The 16,107-nt window shown below is 28.1% G+C and overlaps 2 protein-coding genes across 12 annotated transcripts in view; both read left to right on the forward strand.

Moving 5' to 3' along the window:
• LOC123264132 (longitudinals lacking protein) overlaps positions 1-16,107 on the forward strand; it is a 200,768-nt gene that overhangs the window by 63,047 nt on the left and 121,614 nt on the right. The gene's annotated exons all lie outside the window — the stretch shown is intronic.
• Positions 9,716-11,596, forward strand: LOC123264140 (histone H4 transcription factor-like). Its single transcript, XM_044727290.1, has 2 exons — positions 9,716-9,882; positions 10,989-11,596. Exons 1-2 carry the CDS (start codon positions 9,852-9,854, stop codon positions 11,480-11,482), a joined length of 525 nt encoding a protein of 174 aa, XP_044583225.1. The 5' UTR covers positions 9,716-9,851; the 3' UTR covers positions 11,483-11,596.

Consider the following 16,107-nt stretch of genomic DNA (forward strand, 5'->3'; position numbering starts at 1 on the left):
CGCCGGCTTATAAGTGCAATTATTGCGCGCACAGTTCTCATTATTATACCGATGTTAAGAGACATATCCAAGCGATACACAAGGGCGAGATGATTGATGTTGTTAGGACGAACCAAAATGGACGTGGAACTGGTATCTACGTTTGTCCTAATGAAAATTGTGTTAAAAGATATCACCATCAGTATAATTTGACTAGGCATTTACAGTATGAGTGCAATAAGCCACCTAGGTACAAATGCTTTTATTGTGATTTTAAGAATGGTTTCAAGGACAGGATAGAGAAACATTCGAGTTTGAAACATCCTAAAGAAGAATTTCAGTTTGTTGTTTTATATTAATTTTTTTATTTCTTTACAGAAAAAAATGTTTTAAAAATTTGTTAATTTTTTTTTGTAAGTATTTAATGAATTTTTTTTTGTATAATTTTTAACAAAAAAAAATTTTTAAATATTACAAAAAAACAAATTTGTATTTAAATTGTTTTTGTTAAATATTTAACAAAAGAAATTTGTTAAATAGTTAATAAAAAAATTAATATAAATTTTTTTGACTACAAAAATTTGTTAAATTGTTAAAAAAAACAAATTTGTATTTAAAAAATTTTTGTTAAATATTTAACAAAAGAAATTTGTTAAATAGTTAATAAAAAAATTAATATAAATTTTTTTGACTGCAAAAATTAGTTAAATAGTTAAAAAAAACAAATTTGTATTGAAAAAGTTTTTGTTTAATATTTAACAAGAAAAATTAGTCAAAAAAAATTTTTTTTAAATATTTAATAAGAAAAATTTATTAAATAGTTAATAAAAAAAGTAATATAAATTTTTTTGACTGCAAAAATTAGTTAAATAGTTAAAAAAAACAAATTTGTATTTAAAAAGTTTTTGTTCAATATTTAACAAAAAAAAAAAAAAAATATGAAAATATTTTCAAGAAATTAATGCAAAAAATTGTTAAATATTTAAGATAAAAATTTCTTAAACTTAATAATGGAAAATTTATTCTTTATTAAAAAAAATGTAATTAAAATAAATATAATAAAAATTTCTTCATTGATTTTTTGTCTTCATTTCTTTTCAAACCATTCTTTTTTGTTTATAATTTGATATAAATAATTCAGAAGAAATAAAACTAACCAGAAAATTTGTTATTTTTCAGACAAAGTAATTCCAAGAATCGAGCTGATAAAGTGCGAAGCGCCGATCTACAAACTTCTGCAAGTAAAGAGCAAATCGTACCCTTGTTCTCACCAAAACTGCGACAAAATATTCAAAAGCGAGTGCGACAGAGACTACCACATGAAGTACAGCTGTTGCGAGCAATCTCCCAGACTGAAGTGCGGCTACTGCGAATTTGAGTCCAAGTACAGCTCAAAAGTGAACGCGCATCTGCAAAAAGTCCACAAGAATTTGAAGAAGAAAGTTAAGAAAGTCGCCGCGAAGATCAAGAACGCGGACTACTTTGAGTGCACAAATGAAGGATGCGGGAAGAAATATATTCGCAAGAGGACTCTCATGAAGCATATGAATTTTGAGTGCGGGAATATGACGAGGTTCAGGTGTTGTTATTGTGATTATAAGAATAATCGCAAGTACAGGATTAAGAATCATACTGCGTCCAAACATCCTGAGGAAGCTATGAAGTTTATAACTATTTGATGCTGGACTTTGAACTTTAGTGATAAGAAGTGCCTTATTTTTTTAAAAATTGAATCAAACTTCCGACCAATAGAATTAGATTTGATAAATTTCAAATAATATTTTTATGACGAAGAAAGATTAAATTTTGATATATAAACTAGTTATGTATTTTTAAGAAAGTTAAATCATGACCAGTATTTTTTTTTTTTTTTTGAAAATTTTCATCAAATTTTGATTTTTTTATATAATTTTTTTTTCTATTGAAATTTTGAATTTAAAAATTTTTTTTTCGAAAATTTTCATCAAATTTGGACTTTTTTACATAATTTTTTTTTTATTAAAATTTTGAATTTCAAGTAAATTAAAAAAAATTGTTTTTGGAAAAATTTTCATCAAATTTTGACTTTTTTCAATAATTTTTTTGTTTAATTAAAATTTTGAATTTCAAGTAAATTAAAAAAAAATTTTTTTTGAAAATTTTCATCAAATTATAAGTTTTCAAATTTTTTTTTCTTTTTTCATAAAATTTTGAGTTTTCAATTTTCAATTTTTTTTTTTACAAAATGTATTTAATTAATTAAAATTTTCTAATTAATTTTCACTAAATAACCTTGATAATTGTTAAATATTGTATTAATATTATTTTGCACATTAAAATGGTTGATTTTTTCTATAACTACAGACATTTTAATAATTATAATTACTATAAATTTAAAATAATAATTTTTTTTAATTTTATGAAGATATATTCTTCATTTATTTTCAGGTTTTTAAATAATTTCAAAGTCAAGGACCAAAAAAAGTATCTATTAGTTACAAAAATGATTTTTTACAAAGAAGAAATACCGAATTAAAAATTTCTCAAGAATATTTTCAACTAAAAAATAAATTGATATTTTTCAGGACTGGTGTGCGCAGATCTTGACATAAAATTGAGATAAAATATATGTGAAGCCAATTTATTCGTAACGTGATTGGTAAAATACATCGTAAGCATGAAAATATAGATAAATTTTCTATTTAAGCGCGCTTGTGCGCGCAAATTTGAATTTTAGTTCGAAGAAAAAGAAGAAATGGAAAAAAATGGATAATTTAAAAATCGTCAATTGTGTAATATTTGTTTGCAATAATTATTATCAAAATTAGTCAATTTTAATAAAAATAAAAATCAGTTTTTTTCAACAAACTAAATAAAAAATAATCGGTTCAGTTTTCTTCAACAAAGTAAAAAATTTTCACTAAATCTAACCACAAAAATTTCTTCTTATTTTGCAGAATGGAGCGAAATCAAGCAGACGTATGCGCGCGCACCGGTACAACAGCGACGCATGCGCATTCCAGGACAGGAAAGATACGCATGTGAGAACGAGAACTGCCGCTCAACTTTCAAGGACACGCGCACGCGCAATTACCACATGAAGCATTTCTGCAACAAACCTCCGCGGTACCAATGCAGCTACTGCAGCCAAACCTCCCACATGTCTGGAGTGATCAAGAGGCACATAATTGCCAAGCACAAGGACATGGAACCCAGAGTGATAGAATTGTACAATCCTAACTACGAGACGAGGATCTACAGCTGCCCTAACCCTAAGTGCAAGAAGAGATACAAATACAACTCGCACTTGATGACGCATTTAACTTATGAGTGCGGGAAGCCCAATTTCAAGTGCTTCTACTGCGACTACATCAGCTCTATTGAAGCCAGGGTCAGGGATCATATTGACGACAAGCATCCTGATGCTGAGTTTCAGTGCGAGCTTGTTGAAGACAATTAGACATTATTTTTACTTTTTAGGTATTTTTTCTACCGGATTTTTTTATCTTTGCAGTTTACTAGTCTTTCTTCGCATCGCGGTATTTCTTCTTTGGATATTTTGGCGGCAAGTGAATATTTGGTCAGTTTTTAGGAAAAAATTTGATTCTTGTAAATTTTTATAAAATTATTAGTGAGTTTTGAATCCAAATTTCGCAATTTTTAAATGTTTTTATCCAACTTCTTACCAATATTCCAAATTTTTGTAATTTTTCAATCAAATTCTGTATTGGGATTGGAATAATTTATAATACTAAAGATTTTCTTTGAGAATTAAAAATTTCAGCAATTTTAAAGAAGTTTCCTTTTAAAAATTGCATTTTATATTTGAAAGTGTATTAAAATGGCATTTTTACGAAATTAAGTAACTAAACTTCAATTTTTATTATAATTTTGTATTTTTCAATCCAAATTTTAATTTTAAAATTCAATTTCTTTCTAAAAACGCTCACTGTATTGATTTTTAATAAAAGTATAATTTAAAAAATTTATCAGACATTTTTTATTTTAATTTAAAATTCTATCAATTTAAAAAAATTTTGTTTTCAAAATTGTTATTTATATTAAAAAGTACATAAAAATAAGATTTTTAAAAAATTTAATTACTAAACTTCAAGTTTTATTATAATTTTGTATTTTTAAATTCAAATTTTAATTTTAAACCGCGATTTCTTTCTAAAACGCGTAATTTATTAATTTTTTATGAAAATTTTTGTATTAAAACAATATTTTATAAATTTTTTTTTTAATTAAAAATTTTATCAACTTAAAAAAATTTTCTCTTTAAAATTGTTATTTATATTGAAAAGTACGTAATTATTTACATTCTTTAAAAATCAACAAGTTTTAAATTTCTTCCCAATTTTTATATAAATTCTTCTGTAAAGTTTAATCTAAAAATTCTAATTTATTTGAAATCTTTCTTTTAATCTTAAAAATAACTCACAAAATTAAATTAAACAAAAAAAGAAAGTCATAAATGGTAAAAATTTATTATTGCTTTAATCAATATCTATTTCTTCATCAAAAAATAAAATCAAATAAAAACTTTACTAATAAACCCAATATTTTTATTTTCCAGGCCATAGAATAAGTTCCCGTCTGCAAGTCTCTCAAAAACGTTTCGCTTGCACAAGCAAAGACTGTACGAGCACTTTCAAAAATGAGCGCACTCGAAACTACCACATGAAACATTTCTGCAAAAAGCCTCACCGCTACAATTGCGCATACTGCGCTTACAGTTCTCACCTTTCATCTCACATAAAAAGCCACAGCTTTTCGAAGCACAAAGGCTTCGAAGTAAAAGTTCTCGAGGTTCGGAACTTGAGTTTTAAAGAAGACACCTACACAAGACCGGCGCGAAGTTGACAAACATTTTAAATGACAAATATTCTATTGCGACTATCGAAGTGTTGTTGGATACAATGTTCAAAATCACTCCTAAGAAATTCCCCTGCACCAAAAATGCCGGATTGCTATTTTACCTCCTTCAGTTTAATTTTAAAAGCTACCTCATTTTTATTTTTTACTTTTTTTTTTATTTCCGAGCACCAAAAAAAAGTTCTACAATTTTTTATATAAAAATTATTATTTTATTTAAAAAAAAAAAATTTTTTTTTTTATCAAAAATTGAAAAAAAAATTTTATTTTCAATTAAAAAACATATAAAAAATTAATCTTAGCTTTAAAAAATCTTACAAAGAAAATTTACATGTAAAAATCTTTTTTTTGTACAATAAAAATTCTAATAAATTTTTACTGAAATTTGCCTGAAAAAAAATTCCTTTTAAAATAAAAAATTAAATAATTTTTTTACAAAAGAAGAAATAAAAATTACTAACAAAAAAATTTTATTTTTCAGATTGGAGCCAAGTGATTCCCAAAACAGAAACTATCGAGCTTCCTTGCCTGGAGAACGTGAGGTTCGCATGCGCGAACCCGAACTGCGACAAGACTTTCGAGACCGAAGAACTGAGGGATTCCCACGCTTGCAGCAAGCCTGCTAGGTACCGCTGCAGTCTTTGTCCTTACAAATCGGACAAGGTCGGACATGTTAGAAGACACTCAGCGGCAATGCATAAAGATGCGGAGGTCATACCGCTCAAATTGTTCCCTGCGTTTGATCCTTCCAGGCCTCATGTGTGTCCTAATAAAGAATGTGGGAAAAGTTATAAGTACAAGAAACATCTTGTTACTCATATTAATCTTGAGTGTGGAAAACCCCCGAGGTTTAAGTGCAGTTATTGCCATTACACTGGATGTTTTAAGTACAGGATGAGGATTCATTGTAAAAGGCATCATCAGAAGCTAGAGTTTAAAGTTGATATGATTTAAATTTGGGAATTTTTTTTTTTGATTGGTCAAAAAATTAATTTGATTGAAGAAAATTAATTAATCATTTTAATTTTCATTTTTTTTAATGAAATTTTTATTTGATTTGATTGATATATTTTTTTTGAAAAAATGAACAATTTAAAAAAAAAATTGTTCATTATACTTTTAATAAATTTTACAAATTTTCAAAAAAATTTATAAATTTTTTTGAAAATTTATAAATTTATAAAAGAAATTTAATAAAAAAAATTTATAAATTTTTTAAAAAATTGTGATTTTCAATTTTTTTTTAATTATTTATTTTTTTTATATAATTTAAAAAATAAACAATTTTTTAAAAATAATTGTTTATTACAAATTTTCAAAAAAAATTTATAAATTTTTTTGAAAATTCTAATATTCAATTTTTTTTTTAATTGTTCATTTTTTATATGATTTAAAAAAAAAGTATATCAAATAAAAAATAAATTCGAAATTTTATCCAAAAACATAAGAGCTAAAATTTTTTCAAATTTTTCGAAGGCAAAAAAGCTATTAAAGTTTATTTTTTTTTTTCACGATATTTTTTATTATAAATTCGCCGTAAAAAAAAGCAGAATAAAAAAAAAATTGAAAAATGTTAATTTTTCACTTAGATCTAGCCCAAAAATTTATTAAAATTTTTTTTTAATTAATAAATGAAATAAAATTCTTATAAATAATTATCTTGGTTTAAAATAACTCATTTTTTTTTAAATTAAAATTATTTATTTTTTAAAAAATTATTCTAATAAAAAAAAGTGTTTATTAATGAAGATAAAAGTAGACGATTAAAAAAAAGTGTACCTGAATTTTAAATGTTGAAAAAATTCATGGTTTAATTAAAAAGTTAAAAAAATAAATTTTTAAAATGAATAAATTTTAAAAGAATAAATTAAATTTGTCTAAAAAATTAATCAGAACATAAAAAAAAGTTATTTATCATATTATATATCTATATATAATGCTTAATTATAAAATAATTATTTTGTGTATTAATAATAAATAAAGTTACTCTAAAACAATTAAAAAATTTTATCAATAAATGTTGCTTAATTAATAATTTGTGTTGAAAAGAAAAGTCAATGGAAATAGTTGAATATAACTAATGAAAACTTTCTATTTCTTCTTTTACAGAGCGAAAACCTCGAGGAATGTTCACGCGCAGCAAAGTAGTAAACTTACCAAAGAGCAACTTGAAGATGAAAGAAAAGCGGTACGTTTGCGAGAACGCCAATTGTAACAAGACATTCAAAAACGCAAAATCAAGACAAGTTCACATGATTCAAGTGTGCAATAAGCCCCCGAGATACAAGTGTGCGTACTGCAGCCAAAAATCGTATCTTTCTGCGGTTATTAAGACTCATACGCTCAGAAAACACAAGAACATGAAGGTTCAAGTCATCCAGTTGTATGATCCTCATTTAGAGACGCGCAATTACGCTTGTCCTAATCCGAACTGCAAGAAGCGCTATAAAAATCAGCGTGATTTGACTATTCATATTGAATATGAGTGCGGAAAAACTCCGAAATTTAGTTGTTTTTATTGCGATTATAAAAGTTGCTTTAAAAATAGGACCAAGATGCATTACAAGTTGCAACATCCTGATAAAAATGTTTTTCCGGTTGAACTTAATGACTAATTTTTGGTTTTTTGTTTTTTTGAGTGTTAAATGTTAATGTTTTTTAAAGACTTTTCTATAAAAAAATTTTTTTTAATCCCATATTTAGATAATTAAGAAATGATCTTGTATCGTGTGAACTATTGACATTTTTAAAGATATAAGCTCACCCTGACATTAAATTCATCGAGACCTTTCATTTGAGTACCCACATCAATTTTTCATATATTTTATATATTATATATATTTCTCAAATACCATATATGTAAAATATATAAAAAATGCCATGTGGGTACTTGAATGAAAGGTCTCGATGAGTGTAATATCGAAATTAGTTTATATCTTGAAAAATGTCAATAATTAAGAAATGACATTATATCTTGTCAACTAATGATATTTTTGAAGATATAAGCTCATCCTGATATTACACTCATCGAGACCTATCATTTGAGTACCCACATCAATTTTTCATATATTTATATATATTATATATATATGTATATATGAAAAATATATCAAAATGCATGTGGGTACTCAAATGAAAGCTCTTGATGAGTCTAACATCAGGATGAGCTTATATCTTCAAAAAGGTCAATAGTTAAAAAAGTCCAGTGCAATTTAACGAAAGTCATTATTTTACAAAACCAAATTTTATTTATTTATAGTTCACAAGTTACGACAGTCACATTATTTAATTATTGAATTATTTAATATTGAATCAATTTTTTTTATTCTTTGACAATAAATTAAAAAAAGAAGAAATATAACAACACAAAAAAATGTAACTAGATATAAATTTAGGATAAAAATTCGAAATTAAAAAAATTTCGCATTTTTACCAAAAAATTTCCAGTAACAATCTGTACCAGCAATAACTAATAAAAATGTATGAGCAATAGTGTAAACCTTGCAAATATTTGTCTTGTAACATAGTATGTGTGATAAAAAAAAATTCTTCAAAATTAACTAAAAAAAAAAAACAAACTTTTAATTTTGCAGCGCTAAATTACCCCGGAATCTTCGGAAACTTCCAAACAAACGAAGAACTGTGCTTCGTAACAACCGGGCGGTTTGTTTGCTTGAACTCAAACTGCAACAAGACCTTCAAGAACAAAGAGTCTCGCCGGAAGCACATGAGCGACATCTGCAACAAGCCTCCAAGATACAAGTGCGGCTACTGCCACTACCTGTCTCAATTTAAGAAGAGCATCCAGAGCCACAGCTTCCGACGGCACAAGGAGATGCCAGTTTTTGTTGTTGATTTATAGACACAAACAATATTTCTATTATTGTTTATAATACTTCGGCGATAACAATAATTATGCTAATATTAATGAAAATTAATAAAATTCATTAATTCTAACCTGACGCTTAATTTATTTATTTCTTCTTCTGAAAAATTTAGTGAAGAAATAATCTAACATTTGTGGTTAATTTTCCAGGAGTGCAGAGAAAAATTTTCAAAAGGGCGGCAGTTAATCTTAGAGAGCGGATTCGATGCACAAATCCGATGTGTGAAAAAACTTTTAAACACAGGCATCATTTTACCCATCACATCAGATATGAGTGCAATAAGCCGCCGAGATACAAATGCGGATATTGTCTTCACAACTCTTACAAGTTGGCTAATCTAAAAGTCCACATAAAAAATCGGCATAAAAATTTAGAGGTTAAAATAATTGACGAGTATTATCAAATTGAGATAAGAGACAATGATAAGGCTATCAAGTATAATTCTTCATTCTAATTATAAAAAAAAGATATATTTTTCTGTACAAATTAATTTAATAAAATCTGAATTTTTTCTATTATTAATTAATAGTTTATTTTTATAATTAATGACCGAGAATGAGAAGAAATGTGAAGATAATAAGTATATTCTTCCCAAATGGTCAAGAACTTACAACTAACCTAAAAATCTTTGTTTGCAGAAAAAAGAAAAAAACTCGGCGAGCTGCTGTACACATACGAAGGCTTAAGCGCGGAAGGAACCCCGATCCAAATAACGGAACAGCGGTACGCGTGTCTCAACGCGAACTGCAGTAAGACCTTCAAGAACGAGCGGAACCGAAACGACCATATGAAGAACTTGTGCAACAAGCCCTCTAGGTACAAGTGCCCGTACTGCACGCGAAAATCCCACCACTCTGCGGACATAAAGCGCCATTTGGCGGCCAAACACAAGAACCTGGAGATGAAGATTGTTGAGCTGTACAATCCGCACCTAGAAGCTCGCAAGCATAAGTGTCCTAACCCTAATTGCGACAAGAAGTACAAGTGCAAGTTGAATTTAAGGAACCATATCAATTTTGAGTGCGACAAAGCACCGAGGTTCAAGTGCTTTTACTGTGAGTTTAGGAATGCTTATGAGCCTAGGATCAAAACTCACTGCAAGAACAAGCATCCGCTTGAGGAACCGAGATGCGTTACATTAATCAGCTAATTTTTGGAGGTTATAATTGCTCTGATAGAAGGATTTATTAACTATTAATAATTTAATTTATTAAATTTTAATAAATATTAGAAATTTAAATAGCGCGCTACGTGCGCGCCTAAATTTTAACCAATAATGAATCGTGGCCCGTTTTTTGCGAGTTTTGATCTTCGACTAACTTCAAGACTTTCATCTATTTTATAATATAGGATTTTTTAACATTCCAGAAGATTCATTATAAAAAAAAATCATCTTTATAAATTATTTGTATTCATTACATTACATTATAATTAAAAAAATGACCTTGTATCTTGTCAACTATTGACGTTTTTGCAAATATAAGCTCACCTTGACATTACATTCATTAAGACCTTTCATTTGAGTACCCATATCAATTTTTTCATATATTTATATATATCATATATATCTATATATGTAAAATATATCAAAAATTGATGTAAGTACTCAAATGAAAACTCTTGATGAATGTAACATCGGGATGAGCTTATATCTTTAAAAATGTCAATATTTAAGAAAGTACAGTTCAATTAAACACAAGTCATTAATTTAATAAATCAAAATTTGATTTATTTGTAGTTCACAAGTCACAGCAGTCACATAGTGACTGCAAGGTTGCTAGTAACGTTTATTGAAAAATACCAAATTCTATTACAGCTCATAATTATCTTTCATATTTTTAAATATTAAAAACGTTAATTTATTTAGTGAATTATTATCATGTCTTCCAGCTATAGGGTTATAAACAGTGTCAAAAGAAAATTGCTTTTTATTTTAAATAAATATTTGTTAACAAAAAATATTAAATATAAACAAATCCTTCTATCAGTGTGGCTTTGTAGAAATATATATTTTTTTTTATACTGAATTTTATAAAAAATTTTTAAGTGTCTTGTCATTAATATAAGAATTAATTATTAGTGTAATTGTAATTTTTACTGAGAACAATAAATATATATTGAGGTTAGAATAAAATGTTCCATTAGTTTTTAGGGAAGAAATCATTGGGAAGTAATTACCAGTCGCAGTTTATAGTTAAAAAATTAATTATTAAGGTTGAAAGTTTGTATGGAACAAGTTCTAACCCAAATTTTGTTTCTTTGCAGATTATCATCATTACTACAATGTAAAAGCAGAACTTCACATGTCGGGTATGTCGAGAACTGGAACCAGGTTTAAATGCACCCACCCGAACTGCACGCGGACCTTCAAGAACAAAACGGAACGGAACTTTCATTCCAAGAACATCTGCAACAAGCCGCTGAGGTGGAAGTGCGGGCACTGCGACTACAGGTCCTTCTGCGCAGGTCACATTCGCAGACATTCGCGTTCCAAGCACAAGAACCTGGAACCTCAACCTATTGAGCTCTACAATCCACATCTTGAAACGCGCAAGTATAGGTGCCCGAACCCGAATTGCGACAAGAAGTACAAACAAAGGGCTAATTTGGTTAACCATATTAATCATGAGTGTGATAAGGAACCGAGATTCAAGTGCTTCTACTGCGATTTCAAGAACGCTTTTGAGCCAAGGATTATGAAACACTGCAGGGATAAACACTCCCTTCAAATTCCGAGGAGTGTTACTATGATGAAATAGGCTTAGAGGTTTAAGTTTAACTGTTCAGGTTCCTGGAACAACGTAGAAAAATTCTCAGAGGAACTTTGCGAGATTTTTTTATATTTCTAGATTAAAATTTTATTTTTTATTATTATTTTAATTGTAAAAAGAAATTTATTCAGTTATTTAAATTATACTTTAATAATTGACTTTTTTTAGGAAAAAAAATTTTTAGCGCAAGCGCTTAATTATTTAGCGTGAAATTTAAAAAATTCTTGATAAAAATAAACTTTTATTTTTATTTTCTAATTGAGAATTTTTCAAAATAAATTTTAAAATAGTTTTTAGAAAAAAATTCTTAATTTTATCTTTTTAAATTTTGCGCTAAAAATTAGGAACAATTTTTGCGCATGCGCAAAAAATAACCTCTAAAAAATTGCAAAAAAATCTTAATTTTTTTTAAGAATAATTATTATAAAAAAATTTAATATTATAGTTTTAGAAAATTTCCACATTTTTATTATTTATTATTATAATTATAAAATAAAAAAAGTGTATAATTGTAATTATTAATTTTTATTGTAACTTTAATAGATTATTAAGGTTATAATTTAAAAGTTTAATTTTCAATAATAATAACAACAATTTCCGCAATATTATTAATTTTCAATGAATTTTGTTATTTTAATTAAAATAACTAATTATAAAAAATATAAATGTATATGTAATTTATCGGAACAATAAATCTATGAAGGTTAAAAAATTAAGCAAAAAAAAATTTAATCTAGTAGATTAAAATAAAAAATTATTTTTAAGTGTTCTAACAAATAAAAAATTGTTTCAGATTTTTTCCAATGGCAAGCTTGGATCAAAGGCGAAGACTACGGCCAAGAAGAAACTCAGGAACCACAGGACCCTCCGGAGATAGAAGAAGACCCTCTGGTTCCAGTGACAAGAAGACAAAGTTCCAGGTACAAGTGTTTGACCCCAAACTGCCCGAGTACTTTTAAAAATAAATCTGAGAGGAATTATCACACCAAAAATGTCTGCAACAAGCCGCCGAGGTTCACTTGCGGCTACTGCGACTACAAATCCTTCTTTGCGGGGCACGTTAGGAGACACTCAAGAGCCAAACATCCGGAATTGGAACCTCGGGCGGTTGAATTGTACGGGTTGAAGGATGACCGCAGTCACAAGTGCCCCAAGCCCAATTGCGATAAGAGGTACAAGTACAGAAAGGGCCTGAGGGCTCATTTAATGTACGAGTGCGGGAAACCCGGGCTCAAGTGCTCCTACTGTGACTTTAAAAATAATTATAAACATTTGGTGAAGAAACACTGGAGCAGGCAACATCCTGGGTTGGAATTTAGTTTTGTAACTATTACAGAGTAGATTAAGGGTTTTTTTTTAAATAATAATATGTTTTAGGAAATTTTGAAGTAAAATTAAGTGTTTTGATGAAGAAGATCCTTACAATTGATAATTTATTTAATGAAAAAATGAAGGAAAAAGGAGAGTGGAAAAATTAGTTTTTTGAGTAAGAAGTCCGTAAAAAAACTGCATTACTCTTGACACTAATAAAAGTTTAGTGATAAAAATTTATTTTGAAAAAATAGAAGCAAGAAATAAATTTGTTTGAAATTTTTAATCCTTTTATTTCTCGGAAGAAATAAAAATTTAGTCACAGACTTTCTTAAATAAGTTTTGTAAATTTGACATAAAAGAATTTTGGATAAAAATTTGGAATACCTAAAATAGGTTTTTTCCAAATTTAGATAACTTTTTTTGATAAGAAAGTTACTGGGAGAAAAATTTTTATTTCTTCAGCTGAGAAATAAAATTGTTTAAAATAAAAAACAAATGAATTTATTATTACAACATTAATGATTTTTTTAAAAATATAATTTTTCTCTCAGTGTATTTTGTAATAATCCAATGACAATTGTAAATACCTTATTTTACAACTTTGAATGTATTTTTAGTTGGATGAAAGTTTTAACTAGAAGTTACTTATTATTTTTAAAGTTATTTATTGATAAATTAATAGTTAATAACTTGAACCTTAAAAATTTCGATTTATCGGTGATGAATTTTTTAGTTTTATCACAATAAATGTATTCTTAATTGTAAGAATAAGATTTAAAGTGTCAGCTACTAATTATCGATAATAATAAATACACTGTTAATTATAACAGGTGAACCTGTAATTCGAGAAACTCGAGAAGCTCAGTTATCCAAATTAATACCAAATAATTACAGTGTGAGATGTAAAATTCGAGAACTAAATTAAAAGGTTTAATCCTTTTACTATTATAAACTTTCAAAAGTTTTAAATGACTAGTTGCTGTACACCCTAAAAATCTAATTTTTACAGTTTCACCCTCGAGAGACTCAACTAATATTTAAAACTCTAATAAATTTAATTTTTCCACTTTTCTTCTTTTCATGTAACATTTTATAAAATATATAATAGCTTGCAACAATAAATTAATAATAAAGATTTAATTTATAATTGTAATAAAAATTGTCCCATCAAAGTTTTAATTCTATTAATATAAAAAAGATTGTATTGTTTGAAAATAAATGTACTGAACTGTAAAAGCAATATTGTACTGAGAATTTTTGTAAATATTAAAAAATTTTAATGAACTTTGATGAAATTTTGTGACTGTAGTAATTAGTAAGTAATTTGTTCAGCATGATAGAAATTTGGAAAATTAAGGCTCATTTTATAAGACTAATTGACAAAAACTGCTTTCAGGAAAGCCAAAGCGCGCCAGCAGAGCAAAGAAGAAAATTATAGAACACAAGCCTTTTCCATGCACAAATCCAAACTGCGACAAGAGTTTTAATACTGAGCACGACTGTAACAAGCACATGAAGTACTTCTGCAACCAGCCGCCGCGGTACAAGTGCGGGTACTGCCCCCAGACCGCTCACCAGTCCGCGGATATAAAGAGACATCTGGGAAGAAAACACAAGAGTCTAAAGATTCAGATTGTTCAGTTGTATGATCCTCATACTGAAACTAGGATTTATTCTTGTCCGACTAAGAATTGTTATAAGAGGTACAAACATGAGCGCGGGTTAACTTCACATTTGAAGTTTGAGTGTAATAAACCTCCAAGGTTCAAGTGTTCCTACTGTGATTTTAAGAATTGTTATTTAAAGAGGATTAAGGAACACTGGATGAAGAAACATCCGGAATTTGAATTCTGTGCTGATAATTTAGATTTATTTTAAGAAATTTAATTTTTAAACAAAAAAAATCAAGTAAATACACTGATAGGAGAATTTCTAAGCATTTAAGAAGATTTCTTAGTATTTAAAAAATATTTCTTAGTATTTATAATATTTCTTGTTTAAGAAATATTTCTTAAATACTAAGAAATATTTTGAATACTAAGAAATGATTTCTTGAATATAAAGAAGTTTTTTTAAATACTAAGAAATCCTTCTATCAGTGTAATTTTGAAGAATTTCGTCTTCTTGATTTGCGTAAAAAAATTCTTTAACTAAGAAATTTTTTTTGGTTTAAGTTAATTTTATTTAAAACAAGAATATTTCATCTTAATTCAAGACAATGAAACTCTTCAAAATTATTTTCTTACACTGATAAAAAAATTAACGACTCAAGAGCCAAAATCTTAAACCAAGAATATCATTTTGAAGAAAATAATTTTTTTGAGTCAAGAGAATAAATTCTTGAGTTAAGAAATTATTCTTGATTTAAGTAAATTTTTCTTGTCTTAAGAATTTATTCTCTTGACTCAAGAAAATCATTTTCTTCAAAATCGTATTCCTGATTCAAGATTTTGGCTCTTGAGTCAAGTTAATTTTTAACTTCCCGCTAAGAAAATCGAAGATTTTCAAAAATCGGGAAGTTATTGTTTTCACCCCGTTTTGCAAAAATCGAGTTTTCATCAGATCTCGACGTTTGAAGGTCACAGGAAGCTTCCCTGACTATCCCGGCGAGGTTGTCACGGTGTCTGTATGTATGTATGTATGGATGTATGTATGTGTGTGTATGTGTGTGTATGTGTGTGTTTTTTTATCTTAGGGGGAATCCTTCTTATGGATTCCAGGCATAGTTGTTTGGCCTGGATATGTGGCGACTCGACGCCGTGTCATACTAAACCCCGCCCCTCACGCCCCTACCCACTAAACCCTAAACCCCTTTTCTTCTTTCCTCTAATCCCTCATGGAAACCGCCGTCAGGCATTACTTCGTGAGGGGAGGATCCAGCTACCGCTATTCCTTCTGGTGGCTAAGGTGTTATTTTTCCTTCCTTCTAGTTTCTGTCATTTGCTCTTTTTCTTTCAATGGAACGCAGCTCTGTAAGCACTTCTGTGGCAAAAGTGCTTGTAGCGTTCCAAGCAGTTTGATTCGACAACATTGCATCTACTATTGTCTCTGGTTGGATTCTCCAGTTCAGGATCCTCTCTAACTCCTCACGCTGAGGATCGAAACGTGGACACACAAAGAAAACGTGCCTTGCGTCCTCAATAACCCCTGGACAAGACGGGCACTCCGGAGAATCGTCGTGCTTAAAGCGGTGCAGATACTCTCGAAAGCACCCATGTCCTGACAACATCTGCGTTAGGTAATAGTTGACTTCACCATGGTTTCGGCTCAGCCAAACGTCGATCTTTGGTATGAGGCGG

The sequence above is a fragment of the Cotesia glomerata genome, linkage group LG4 (genome assembly GCF_020080835.1).
Source record: "Cotesia glomerata isolate CgM1 linkage group LG4, MPM_Cglom_v2.3, whole genome shotgun sequence".
Classification (NCBI taxonomy): domain Eukaryota; kingdom Metazoa; phylum Arthropoda; class Insecta; order Hymenoptera; family Braconidae; genus Cotesia; species Cotesia glomerata.

Coding starts and splice junctions, on each gene's coding strand:
- LOC123264140 (XM_044727290.1), top strand. CDS start 9,852: ATGCGTTACATTAATCAGCTAATTTTTGGAG. Junction 9,883..10,988: donor TAATCAGCTAATTTTTGGAG/GTTATAATTGCT, acceptor GTTTCTTTGCAG/ATTATCATCATTACTACAAT.